Source organism: Aythya ferina, assembly GCF_964211825.1.
Source record: "Aythya ferina genome assembly, chromosome: 5".
Taxonomy (NCBI): Eukaryota; Metazoa; Chordata; class Aves; order Anseriformes; family Anatidae; genus Aythya; species Aythya ferina.
In genome coordinates, this window is record NC_140301.1 from 62,833,236 (window position 1) to 62,846,560 (window position 13,325).

At 49.1% G+C, this 13,325-nt stretch overlaps 1 protein-coding gene across 3 annotated transcripts; it reads right to left on the reverse strand.

Moving 5' to 3' along the window:
* Window positions 1-245: 245 nt before the first annotated feature.
* KLHDC2 (kelch domain containing 2) lies at window positions 246-13,204 on the reverse strand. 3 transcript variants are annotated; one of them, XM_084521524.1, is made up of 14 exons: window positions 13,066-13,204; window positions 12,480-12,647; window positions 11,460-11,539; window positions 10,285-10,402; window positions 8,827-8,942; window positions 6,857-6,938; window positions 6,666-6,749; window positions 4,369-4,449; window positions 4,233-4,291; window positions 3,794-3,903; window positions 3,259-3,331; window positions 2,414-2,501; window positions 1,576-1,628; window positions 246-1,288 (listed from the first exon to the last, which is right to left on the reverse strand). In XM_084521524.1, the coding sequence occupies exons 2-14, from the start codon at window positions 12,633-12,635 to the stop codon at window positions 1,165-1,167; spliced, it is 1,224 nt and encodes a 407-aa protein (XP_084377650.1). In that variant the 5' UTR covers window positions 12,636-12,647; window positions 13,066-13,204; the 3' UTR covers window positions 246-1,164. The 3 variants fall into 3 exon arrangements, with proteins under 3 accessions (XP_084377650.1, XP_084377651.1, XP_084377649.1); XM_084521525.1 differs by having other exon boundaries at window positions 12,480-12,798; window positions 13,066-13,192; XM_084521523.1 differs by lacking the exon at window positions 1,576-1,628 and having other exon boundaries at window positions 246-1,310; window positions 2,384-2,501.
* Between the last annotated feature and the right edge of the window lie 121 nt (window positions 13,205-13,325).

A 13,325-nucleotide genomic window follows, 5' to 3' on the forward strand; every position in this document is an offset into this window, starting at 1 on the left:
GATAAGAAGCCCAGTTCCAGCTGTAGCCATTTCCCTGCTCCCTGCTGTGTAATTCTCACCCCCGTAGGAGAGCAGCACACAGGGAAGAGCTGGAGCCCGGGTCAAAACAACGCTGCGTTTGCTGTATCAGCAGCCCCCAAAGCTCTCCAAGTGCATCTTGGTGCTTGTCTGCACCTCCCTCAGCGCTTCCTGAAGCCGCAGCTAAAGCTTACACAAGAAATCAGCACAGAACTCCAGTACAGGAATTGTTTGTTCTAGAAGTCAGTTGTTTATTGATTTATATTTTTTTTTTGAGGACAGCTTAAACATGATTTAACCCCTTCCCCACAGCAGCACAGCCTGCTCCTTGGCCCAGCTGTCCCCTGCTGGGGCTGCTGAGCTGCCAGCGGCAGGCACTGAGCTCGCACAGCTGCTCGCAGCGGCCCTGCACCCTGCTGCAGTCTGCGGGGGCTCGGGCTGGGCCGGCTGCAGGTGAGCTCCACGGGTTACTGACACAGCTGACAACAGGCTCAAGCACTTTTTAGTTACACTTCTCAGGGCAGAATATCTGCTACCTAAGGTTCACAATTGAAGTTCCACGACATAAAAGAGTTTCAAAAAACAAACTAGGAACAAGCAGAGTAGTGGTGCTTTAACATCTGAAGGTTTACAACAGTTTACCAACTCCGATAACGTACAATTCTCAAATCCTGTTGCTCTGACCTTGACTCGTTGTGGCAAAAAGTATGTTAAGCACTTTCCTAATGCTGTAGACTAAAACGGGCCTCGCCCATCACGGCACTCCTCAGCCTAGACTAAAGCCACGCTCCCCTTCCACGGCCGTGGTGTGCCTCTGCACTGCCTGCACAGCCCCAAAACTATCCCTACGCATGCACACCTCCTCTCCCTGCGTGGGGCTGGCCCTCACAAACACTTCAAGGTGGCCAAACCCAGAACTAGCTGAAGCTTAAGCACAGGATACACCTCCACTTGCATTAAATACATTTATTGCAAACATCTTTACACAAAAATAGGTTCTCTCTAGGCCATTCACATGCAACTTAAAGGCGGGAAGCAGCTACCTACAGGACAGCTACGTCATCTATACAGGGTTAACGCTTGCCACACTCGGTACAGTTACTACAGCTCAGGATTGCTCATCCACACACTGCCAGTGCAGAGGGCTTAGGAGCCTGAGGTGTTGTTGCTTCCAAACCGCTGATTGACGCTGTGCAGCAAGTGCTTGGGGAGGCAATTCCAGGAGCTGGCCAACATCTCCTTAAAGCAAATGACTGCTTCGAGGCACAGCCTTGGGGAGAAGGAATAGGCAGCTGTTGTTAACGTGGATTTGAACAAGGCCTGCAAACTAAGCTAATTATTTACAGCTAGTGAGTTAGGGCTTGTTCTCATCTTTAGCACCAAATGCATACACCTGAATCTCACTCTAGCCTCATACTTGGCTGCTGTGGTTTCATCTTTAGGGGAAGAAATGTTTTCAAGTATTTTAGCACCCTAAAAACCAGCTCTGGCACTAGGCCTGCACTGTTTGTTTAGAAGGGGACAGAACCGTTTAACATTTAAGCCTTGCCTTCTTACCTTACAAGAGATCTTGGCTGTAGCGAAAACACGAGAATTTCATTACTGTGAGCCTGGAGGGAGAGAGGAGCAGTTTGACGATGTGGATTCACATTATTACAGCAGGAGCCAAAAAAGCCAAGGCTCGTGCACAAAGGAACCCCGGCAAACAGCAAGAGTTCATGTAAGCCACAGAGGCAGCAGACAAGCTGATGATGAACTTGCTCACCAAATCCTACAGCGCCTGTGGTTATCAGCACTCAGGGAACTACAGCTGGGTTAAAAACCAGCCCAAGGGCCATTTTATACGAAGAGCTGAAGGGGAACAGGGGCGTGTTGTTGAATGATTCCACGTCTGCTCCCATCCTGCCTGCACCCCGTGGCACGGAGCACCAAGAATTGCACCGCTCTTGTTTGCCACCTGCTGCCCACAGCTCCTGCCACCAGAAGGTGCTGCTGTGCCCCTTCCAGCCAGGGGGGGGATTTTACAGCCCCCAGCGCTCCCCTGTTCCAGCTGGAGAGCCCCTCAACGTCCAGCCCGTTCTCAGCAGCCCTCCCTGAAAACATCCTGGTGAGAGGCACAGGGCAAAGCTGAAGAAACAGCCAGGGGATAAGAACAGGCTCCAAGTGAAACACAAGCCTGAGGGACAGCCAGTCACAGTTTGTTTGAATAACGACGTTTTCTAGAAAAGCAGCAAAACATTTCCCCTCAGAGCTTTGTTTATGCACCTCTGCCAGGCCTCGGTACTTTGCGCTGCTGCCTGTGAGCATTTCAAACCTGCAGGAGCGCTGAGAAATCACAGCTCCTGCAGGAAGGGCCGGGCTGCACAGGAAGGGAAAAAGCTCGACATAAACTTACGGCTTTCGAATGGGCAAGTAGGTTGTTGGCACAGCCCCCAAAGACGATCACCTCTCCCTCCTCGCTCGCACAGGCGGTGTGCCACAACCTGCCAACAAGAGCGTGGCGTTACACAAAAACCCAGCCCCACCCAAAAGCCCGTGTTTGGGATTTGTACTGTTTGGGGTTTGTACGTGGAGGTTCCAGCTGCCAGGCTGCCTTTCCGCCACCGCGCTGCAGAGCTGAGCAGTTCAGGAGTTTATGCTCAGAGGGGCAGAGCGGGAAGTGCCACTGCTCCAGGTCATTTAACCTCAAACCAAAGCATTTCCCCAGACAAGAGGGAGCACATTAACTTGACACGGGTGGTTTTGATGCCACACGCATGCATCACGGTAGCTTTGATGCTTTTAAATTGCTGGTCATCACCTCTAATTTGCCCAGCAGGTCTTTACGGAAGACAAAAACATTCTGGGCATGCACAGGGCCAGCCACAGCGAGGACGCGCAAAGCAGCGCGTGCTTGGTGGCCCAGCAGGAGCACACGGGTGCTGCTCAGCTCTTGTGCTGGTGCTCAGAGCTCAGCCAGAGCACACCAAGCCCCAAATCCCCGTGTTTCTGGCTGTTTCACAAGGCTCTGAGCTACACGCTGCCTCCCGCACCACTTGTACGGTGGTGTTAATCTCCCATTGTGTGCACAGATTCAGCACATCAGCGTTCCTGGGGCTGGAACTGCTGCTACGAGGTATTGTATGGTTAAGACAGCCGAGTGCTGTGAGGAGGGATGTGAATCCTCTCTCTCACAGCCCAAGTGAGGAAGCTTCCTCACTTTTTTTTTTGTGTTCGTTCCCAAGAAAGTGTGTATCGTACCTTGGTTTTTCAGAATAGTTATGCTCAAACTGCACCCACTCATTCTTGCTGATACAATAAATCCAAGCATCACCTGGAAACAAGCAGAACCCCAAATACAAGCAGTATTATATCAGGTCTCTCACGTTTGCTGCAGTAAACACGTGCTTTGGTATAACACAGTCTATTTTTGTTCTTAAATTAAGTTTTTCAGGTAAAACCCTGCAAAATTTTGGGTTGGCTATCTGAAAACAGGAGTTTAACAGTGGTTTATAGGAGTGAAGTCAGGAGGGAAAGATGGAGAACTGTAAAGCTCTTACTAATTGCAATTTGCATTAGACACATTTTTAGAGCAGCCGAAGTGCCACAAATAGCAGAGTCTCAACACACGCAGCGACTCCTACTCTGCCAGTTGAGCTGGTGACCATAAGGAGCCGGATCACAAGTACGTGGAAGGAATGTGAAAAGAATTTACGGTGACTAGGCAATAACTCAGGCCTGTGCATAACTATTCAAGAACACAAAGACAACACAAAATCCTTCTGGAATGACTTACTTAATGGCTGCTTGTCTGTGGTGAATCCTCCAAAGAGAAAGAGATGATCTGAGGAAATTGGTGTTAAAGAATGCCAGGATCGGCCGACCGGGCAAATGCCTTGCGTGATTCTGTATTGCAATAAAAGCACCATAAATTACAGAAGGGCTACGATAAAACGCTGCTCTTCTTTCCTGTTCATTGTTTTTCAGGTATTTGAGCTATGCAACTTCATACTGTGCACAGTTCATGACCCACCAGCGAGTTTATTGCTTTAGACACGGTAAAAGAGTTTTGCTCCTATCAGTACTTGGAAACTGCTGACAGCAAAGTCAGGAGGCTCAGCTCCACTTGAGTTTACCCACAGTGGCGTTCGCTAAGTTTCATTGGATTGATTAGAAGGAGATAAAAATGACGTCTTCATATTGCTTTATAAAAGAACTCGAGTTTTAGTACCTACATTTCATTCCACTCCCACGTATCCAAGTTCAGGTAGTAAAGGTCGTTCATTCGGGACTCCTACAATAAAGCAGACCGAGGTTGAAATTCTCCATCTGTGCTGCAGCAGCGCACTGGTAAATCGTGCTGGGACTTACTCTGTATCTGCCACCGAACACGAAGCCTCTGTTCCCAACTGTAGCACAGGCATGGGCTGCTCGCGGGGACGGAGTTTTACCCTGGGGACAGAAAAAGTGAAAGAAGGAGGTTACATTTGGTACAGTAACAAAAGAAAGGCGATGTCATCGCAATAGAAACCTGCAGTGGGTCAAGGAAAGGGAGGAGCTCACACACAGACAGAGAGTTTCCCACACGTCAGCCACCCAAGGAGGTGAGAGGCTGAACTACAGTCAGACTTAAGGTCAACAAGGAACAGGGAGTGAAAAAACATGCAGCAGGTCATTTTGCATTCAGAAACTTGCTTTTTTTGCTGGCTGGAAGATCAGAAAACTCATTAAAAAAATATTTTTTTCTTTTTATGCCTCAAAGTACAAATTTTACTTTTAGAAGAGGGCTCAGACGGTCACAGAGGACCTCAGACTCTAAACAAGGCAGTGATACAATGAATCAGGGATACAATGAATCAGTTTTGTTTTTTTTTTTTGGTAAATTACTCTTCTGACATAATTGAGATCCTTCTGCACTAAGACAAGGCAATTCTTCAGTAATGTGAGCAAGGAGTTATTTAACTCTAATTTGATTTCTTCCAATTCTGTAGCAGCATCACTCCAACTGCCTGTTCCTGAGTCCTCCTGGGACACTTCACACGGGGTCTGTTTGCAATAACCGTGTTTTGCTTTGCCCGTGATCCAGCACCCAAGCGGAACGCACCGAACTGTCACACTGCAGTGAGGCTGACAGGGAACCAGACATTTTGTTTTCCTCAGCTCCCCAGGAGAACAGCGCTACTGAAGCATGAAAGAAAGCAACCCAACGGGAAAAATAATGAAGAGCAAAAAAAAAAAATTAAAAAATTAAAGAAAAAGCAAAACAAAAGGCAAGTTTCTTGTTTTTGGAGAGGAGAGGATCAGGTAAATAATGTAAACAAGCATTCAATAACTGTGCCAAGTTGGGCTAGTGAAGGTTTAGACTAGACTTGAGGCAGAATTTCTTCACCAAGCATGAAGAGAACGGGCTGCCCAGTCCGGGTCCCCACCCCGAAGGTATTTAAGAGATGCTGAGGGACAGGGCTTAGTGGTGGGACTCGGGAGGTCAGGTTGATCATTGGATTTGGTGATCCATGAAGGCCTTTTCCAACCTGACCCGTTCTGTGATTCTGTGAAACAAATGACTTAAATTTGGTTTAAGTGGTCTCAGGAATGCCACTGAGCAGGCAAGCAGGGAGCTTTTATTTTTTGTGGATGTTTCCAAGCAAGCCCTACTGACAGTGTTTTGAACCCTTCTCTTAGCAGTCCTTTCCCACAAACAGCTTGTAGGAAGGCTGCAAACACAGCTGACACCGCCCAGAACCCATGCAGAGGAGAGAAGTTAACAGCCACACTTTGCTGGCAAATAAGCAAGGTGCGGGGGATTAAGACAGCTCGCTCGGGAAGCATGAGAAGGGAGCAGAGCCCAGGTCACAGAGCCCTAAGCTTTAGCTCCTGGTTTCCTCCCAGGGCTGGATCAGGCAGGCTGCCTGTCTCAGGAGGGGAGGCAGAGCACCAGCCACAGCTACACAGCGGCTCCCAGGCAGCAGATCAGGAATCATCCAAGGTGAAAACAAACTTCACAGCACCAGAGCAAGCAGATCAGCTCCACACAGTCCCCTTGTTCCAGCGCCCCATCTCGTGACCCCACGAGGCGCCTCTCGTGTCCTCCCGCCAGCCAGCACCAGGCATTTCAGGGAGCCCTTCCACAAAGAAGGAACTCTTTAACTCCTGACACTCGGGGACTGGTTTATATACCCTGAAGGAGGCAGGATCACGGAGCACCAGAGGACTGCTCGCTTGGCAGTTAAAGGCTGGTGACCTATAAACCAGGCTGCGGGGCGCAGCAGGAAAGTGAAAAAATAAAATTAAAAAAAAAAAATTGGGTGAATTTACATGCTTCTCGCTTGGGTACAGTTAACCACATCTTCTAAAATAATGCCTGGGAGGTGGCAGCTGGAGGTGGGACCCTGCAGCAGGCAGGATACGACCGGGTAAGCCCGTTTTGTCCTGCGGGTTAGCTGAGCACACAGCAGGCACTGGGACATCTGCAGCACACAGCCACCAGGGCTGGGACAGCCTCTGCTAACGCCCCACAGTGAGGCTGCTTTTATCAGCAACCTCTTCTAATTAAACCAAGTTAAATCAGTGAACTCCAGCCTAGGAGAGCCATGTGTATTTTCAGGGGAAATGAGAAGAGAAATGGCACACAGAGCTGTAACGAAAACAACTGGTGTAAGAGTAATTACCGTCGTTATAGGCTGGCTCCAGGTAAAAGTTTCAGTGTCCAGAACATGCACGTGGTCATTCCACCCTCTTGGAAGACCTGAATTCTTTAAAAATAATGAATAATATTCAATAAGAAGCGAGATTTAATAAGCACTAATGAAATACTAGAGGTTAAACGGGAATTGCACAAAGGTGGGAGAAGTTAACTTACCCAAAAAGAGGTTTCATCAAATTCAAAAGTTCCTCGTTGCTTCCCTTCAGGAAAATAGCCATAGCCTCCAAAAAATATTAGCCTGAAAGAAAACAAGCCACAAGGTCTGTTAGAAATATTATCCCATTTGGTGCTAGCAAGTAAAGCCCTGTAAAGGCTGGGCTCAAACAGAAGGCAGGGAAACCAGGGAAGCCCCTTTGACTTCATTGCTTCCAATATGTCAACAGTGCAAGTTTTCCAGGTGTGGGCCCTGTTTCTTGCCTCATCGACCCTACCACCCCCGGTAAATCCCTCTGTAGGTGTTTTCCAGGCTCCAGGCTTCCAAATTTGGCTCTGGTTCCAACTGTGAAGCTGCCAGGCCTGCCGCCTGCTCACTGCGCTCCAGCCTTTGTTACCGGGGCTCCCACGGGGCAGCTACGGGGTCTGCTCCTGAAGGGTCCTGCCTCCACCCTTCCCAGGCCTGCAGCTCCCTGCCCTGACCCCAAAATGCTCACAGACACTCCTGGAAGAAGCACGGGGATGGGATTGTGCTGCCTGGGTGAGCTGGGCTGGGCAGGGCAGGGCGGCCACGCGAGGCACAATGCACCCACAGCCACTGGAGCTGCCTGCGAGGGTTTCGGGTTCCTGGGGCAAGACACTGCTCGTTGCACTCCTGTTTTGTTTCAAAGCCCGAAGAGTAGCTCCTGAGAGCACTCCTGCAGCTGCTCTTCCTTTCCTGTCATCTTCTAAGTGTGATTTACGTTACGTTTGGGTCTCCAAAGGCTGCAAGTAAAAGCCTGCAGAGCCCCGGCACGACGTGATGCTGAGCCTCCGAGCCCTGCCAGCTGAAAACAAGAAGTAGAAGCCCCAACCACTGCCTGCTCGCAGCAGAGCTCAGCCCCAGCAGCACCACGAGCCTGCTCACAGCCTGCAGAGCCCTGCCCCGTGGGGAGCAGCCCTTCCAGCCCTCCTGCAGGGCACGGGTCTGGCCATGTGAGCTGTCACCTGCTGATTTTTGGGTCCTGCTCTCTGGAAGCTGGAAAGCCCCCGAGAAACCAGCCCTGAGCCCAAGGAGAGAGCCAAAAGCTCCTGCCTGCCCCCAGACAATCCCTTTCTGCCCCCAAACTGCTGAGCACCGGGTGCAGGGCACTGGTGGAAGGGGGAAGCCACCACAGCAGGGGCATTCCTCAGCCTGTCCCCAGCGCCAGGAGGCTGCAGCAATCTCATCCCGCAGCTCCCTGCAGGGACTAGCACGGCACTGAGCAGGGGGAGGCTGCAAGGCAACGCTCTGCGTGTCAGCTCATCTGGCTCCGACACCTCCTCCTTGTCCTCCTCATCTTTTCCAAGGTTCGCGATGCCAAAAGGCATCTCTGGGACACCACTCCAGCACATTAGGTCGGATAACATCGCCAGCAGATCATCCCATGCATTCTGGTTTTGCGCAACCAGCACAAAACACGCAGCACGGAGCTTGTGCGGCGCTGAGAGTCACACGTGGCTTTTGACTGAAATGGCTTCTTGCTCCTGGACTATCAGGAACAAGCTGCCCCACAAGACACGGCCAAAAGTTTGCCTTCTGTATGTAACAGGAATCCTACAGCAGGCTTCTGGGAGAATAAATCCAGATGCAACTGCCAAGGGGAACAACACTGCTACGAGGAAGCAGGGATGTACTGAGAATGCACTGTGGAAGATTTGCCTGTCAGGAGCCCACAGTTCGGATCGTGACTCACCCAGATACTTTGCAGCTTACACGTACCCAAACTGGGAGTGAGGTTTTCCATTTATCAACAGTTAAAGGACAGAGCAGCTTTAAAAGGCTGGCTGGGGAACAAATCCAGCATCTTCCTGGAGCACGTATGTGCTGCAGGCAAGAAATCTTTCTGCAGCCCTTGTTTAAACAAAAAGACACAACAATGACAAGGCTAAGAGTGATTAAAGCACACACACACGCAAGGACAGCTGTGCTGACTTCGTTGCTGGAGCCTTACTTGTTTTTGTAAACCCAAACGCCAAGTTTGTCCTTTGATGAAGGGGGGACCCCCTGACACTCTACTCTGACCCACTGCAGCACTTTGTCCGTGGATCTGGAATTTAACATGTAGAACTGTAGAAAATAAAAAGATTGTTTTTTACCCACACGGTTAGCTTAAAGCTTAAGTCTGACTGATGTTAAAATAATTACTTTTAATTAGCATGTATTGGTACAGAAACACTACAAAAGTTCTTTTCCTAGCTGCACAGAGTACTGACAACGTTTGGAACAAAATATGGATCTAAAGATCCTTGTCTTTTTGCAGACTTAAGCCCCAAACTTTCTTTTACAAAAGTCACAGGACCATTAACATTGAGTGGCACCATCCAGAAGCTGAACCAGGATAAAATGAAGGCGTGCATAATATAGCAATTGTCTCAGAATTTAAAAAAATAAATCAAAAATAAATGTTTTTATTGCCTCATCCCTTCTCTGTGTGTTGTGTGATTTTACATGGAGAGAGATGGTGCACACATAAACACTGCAAACACTGAAGTGTCAGAATACCCCCAGCAGGAAGGAAGCAACTCACACTTCATAAATTTAGTTTGGTTCAGCCTGTTTACAAGTATTGCAGCAGGTTACTTTCAGGTTACTTTCAGTTTATATTTAAGAGCGAGACCGAAACCATTTACTTTAAACCCCACTTTGGGAACATCAAAATATTTTCAGGTACTCCAGAGAAGAGTGAGTAACATTTCAAAGCATTTACAAATCACCTGCTGATACTGTTTCAGTGAGCTCTGGAAATTCCCAGGTTTCAGAGGAATCAAACTCACAAGCACCACTGCAATACAATTTATGGGGTGAGCTGCTTCAGAGCAACCGCCACCCAAACAGGTCACGGTGCTCCTTTGGTGGTGGAAAGCAACAGGGGTGCAACCACCATGTGAAATGATGCAGAGCTGAAGGCTAACTTGTTTTCCAAACTTCAGGTTAGCTGACCTGTTGCAGAGAAACTAAAAACTAGGCTGATAAAAGCGTGCCAGCCGATCACTTGCACGGAAAAAAAAATAATTCAAGTGCTAAGCACCATATTTTGTTAGTCAAAATCTCTCTGGCAAGCACAAAAGGAACATGGCTTCAGTTAGCTCGCATCTGAGGAAACTGCTGACAGCATGAGAAAGCTGGTTATCTGCTTCCAGGAGGTGAAAATATTATCCTGCAGAAGCCATGGAGGGCACGGTGATTAGATGCATGTTCAGCATCTCTGGTTACTGACATTTAAGCTCTGAAACAGGATTCAACCTGTCCAGTGATTCAGAAGAAAATGCTTTTGTGATTTGTTATGATCCATTCCTTGTTTTGGATGGGAATTAATTAACTGAGAAGTCCACCTCTCTCTCCTACGAAATGGGACCAAAGCTAACGACCAGAAACTTCTCTGTGAGGAAGAGTTTATGAAACCACTGACCTTGTTGGTGTTGCCCCGTGCGTGATGTCCTCCGAACAGGTACACCACTCTGTCTACACACACCGCACAACTTCCAGACATGGAAGGGGGAACATCTCCTTCTGTTTTACTCTTCTTCCTAGAAGCACAGTTTAAAATATTACATCTGATCAAACCAAACAACAACAATTTTCTCTGCAGTGGAACTTTATAACACTACCAGTACGTTTCTCATTACAACACGTCCCTGCGGACCCTTCAGTTAGGAGTTTTGCAGCCCCGTGCACTTTAACAATTCACAGCACGAGGCAGGTCTGATGAAGGGGTGGCGTGGGGAAAGGCCACCTTAATTAACACGTGTTTTCTGGGGGAGGAATCCCGTCTGCCCAGTTCAGGAGTTTGGAGTGATTTTCTTGTTCAATATCCCAGAAAGATCCCCAGGCAAAGAGGCTGCACCTGTCTAAACTGAGGCTTTCTGTTTTGCTACCTTTTTTTTTTTTTTAATGCTTGTAAACACAAAGAAAAGCTTCCACCCCCTGCTCAAGGCTCTCCTCAACCACTCTGGTGACTGCAAGCAGTGCTGAAGCTGCATTTTCTGCAGAGCACTGAGGGGGCCAGGTCTCACAGAGCAAGGCCCCAGCTAGGAACAGAATTGGAGCACCGTTTTCCCTTCTCTTGTACCATCAGGCACGCAGGTTTCACACAACTTCCAGGTTCCTACTGGTCTAAGAAGACACAGTAGTTTCTTTGGCAGCATCAATATTTAAAAACAACTCCTTAAAAGGACAAGAAACAAAAACATACGGTACCCTCAATGCACTCTTCCCCAGTGAGTGGTTCAAGTACAATTTCCAGGTGTTATGTCCTATACCAGATATCCCAAAAAAACTTTGTGCTGTTGATCACATTTTCCTGTATGGGCTGCCTGAGCTGTCTCTCCCACCTCACCTATCTCACCCCTGTGAAAGCATAATTGTTTTCCACATAGAAAAACAAAACAAAACAAAAGAAACAAACAAAAACTAACAACCCTGGAAGCACTGCACACATTTATGCAACAGTTTGATACGTGGGAATAAAGAGATCAGAAAATTCACTCTGTTCACAGACCCTCAGCATGGTTTCTGTACCAATTTAAGAACTTCTCTCTTTCTTCCCCACAACACAAAAATTATTAAGTTAATTATTTACTGTACCATCTTCCAGTTTCCATGTTGTAGATCCAGATTTCATCTCTAGGCAGATAGAAGTCATAAAATCCCCTAACTTGGGCATTCTGCAGAACAGTTCAGAAAAGAAAAAGCAAAAGAAGGATGCTTGAATTAGACTCCTGCGAACGTTTAAAACCCCTCAGATGTCTAATCTGCAGGAACAATGCCTGCTGTAGTCCTGTACCTCTCACCTGCAGAGCAGCCCCAAAGAGCAGGTATTAAATCATTTTAGCTTCTGCTGGGGACCACACAAACTCCCAGCAGAGGCAGACACTGATACAAATAGAAGCTAATCCTCCCGTTTGTATCCCAAAGAGGACAGGGTGCACGAATGAGCCAAAGTCTTCTTTTTACATCCCCCATCCCTTCCACAAAATGCAGAACTCACCAAAAGCTTTATCTTGAGCTAGTTTATCTACTGAAATCGCTGTCAAATAATTTTCATTGCTGTCAAAACCATAGGACAGCTTGGTGCTACTTGCTCTACACCCCCCTCTTATGCTAAACAACCAACTCGTGCTCGTTAACGTGCACCACACAGCTGTGCTGATAATGGTGGACATAAAAGCACCATTTTGCATGGTGCACACTTCAAATCAGACAGCGTTTCCTCCTCTTCCAACAGGGGCACGAGTTAAGGAAGCCAAACGACACGTAGCATCCCACAGAAGTTATCTGTGTGCCGAGATCTGTATTTAACGCTCATGATTATTTCAGTAACTCGAACCTCTTAAATGCCATATTCTAATTTGTTAAATACTTTTTTTTTTTCTCTAGAGGAGGGATAATTTTATAGATTAATTTCCAAACTAACGGGACCCAATTATCAGCACCACAGGCAGCAGGGGTGTACCTTGTAGCCCCCAGACGTACATGCAGCACCCGTGGGTGACAGCCACATACTTTGTAGCCCCCTAGACATAAATGCAGTGCCTGTAGGTGATGTCCACGTACCTTGTAGCCCCCCAGATGTACACGCAGTGCCTGTGAGCAATGGCCACCTACCTTGTAGCCTCCCCAGACATACATGCAGCGCCCGTCGGTGACGGCCACATGCCCGCTGCGCTCCGCGGGGCTGTCGTTCTCCAGCTGCTCGAAGCTGTCCTCAGCCGGTGCCGGGAGCTCCTCGTCGGCCTGCAGGTCCTCGTTGTCATCAGCCATGTCGACAGGGTGCTAGGTGCGCAGAACGACACGGTGAGGGGCTTCGAAAACCAGCGGGGAAAAGCAGGGGAGGGGAAGACGAGAGGCCGCGCTGTGGTGCCTCTCACAGGGAGCTCTGGGTGCAAGCTGTCCCCTCAGCCAGCAGCGCTGCGGGTGCGGATTGCTGAAAAATTTACGAGGTTTTCAGCTGCCTGTTTATACCAAAATCTCCATCTTATTTTTTTTTTAAAGATTATCTAAAGACACCCAGAAGCAGACCCCGCGAGGCACGCACCTCAGAGCTCCGCCTTTACACCGAAGCCCCCCCTCAGGCAGCGCCCCCTCCGCACCCCCCAGCGGCTCCAAACGAGGCCTCCCCCGGCCCCCTCAGCTCCCCCCCGACCCCCTCAGCCCCCTCCCGGTCCCTTCAGCTCCCCCCCGGCCCCGTTACCTCAGGGCCGAGCCCTCCCGGCGCTGCCCCCCGGCCCCCTCGGCCTCAGCTGGGCCGCGCAGCGCCAGCATCCGCCGGGGCCGCTTCCGTCAGCGCCGCGCAGGCTCCGCTCCGCCCGCCCGCCACAGGCCCCGCCGCCCTCAGGGCCCTGCCCCGCCGGCCCCCGCCATAAAAAAAAAAAAAAAAAACGACTTTAAGGTGTTTTTATAGCACGACAAAGCCCTTCTCGGCCGAAATACCGGGGTTTTACAGACCCCCAA

Bases quoted from the DNA above. Each gene is read 5' to 3' on its own strand.
- KLHDC2 (XM_084521523.1), bottom strand. From the start codon at position 12,635: ATGGCTGATGACAACGAGGACCTGCAGGCCGACGAGGAGCTCCCGGCA. The intron at 8,943-10,284 runs GTCAGTGGTTTC...TATTTTCTACAG, and splicing joins CACGGGGCAACACCAACAAG to TTCTACATGTTAAATTCCAG. The intron at 4,292-4,368 runs GTAAGTCCCAGC...GCTTTATTGTAG, and splicing joins TGTTCGGTGGCAGATACAGA to GAGTCCCGAATGAACGACCT.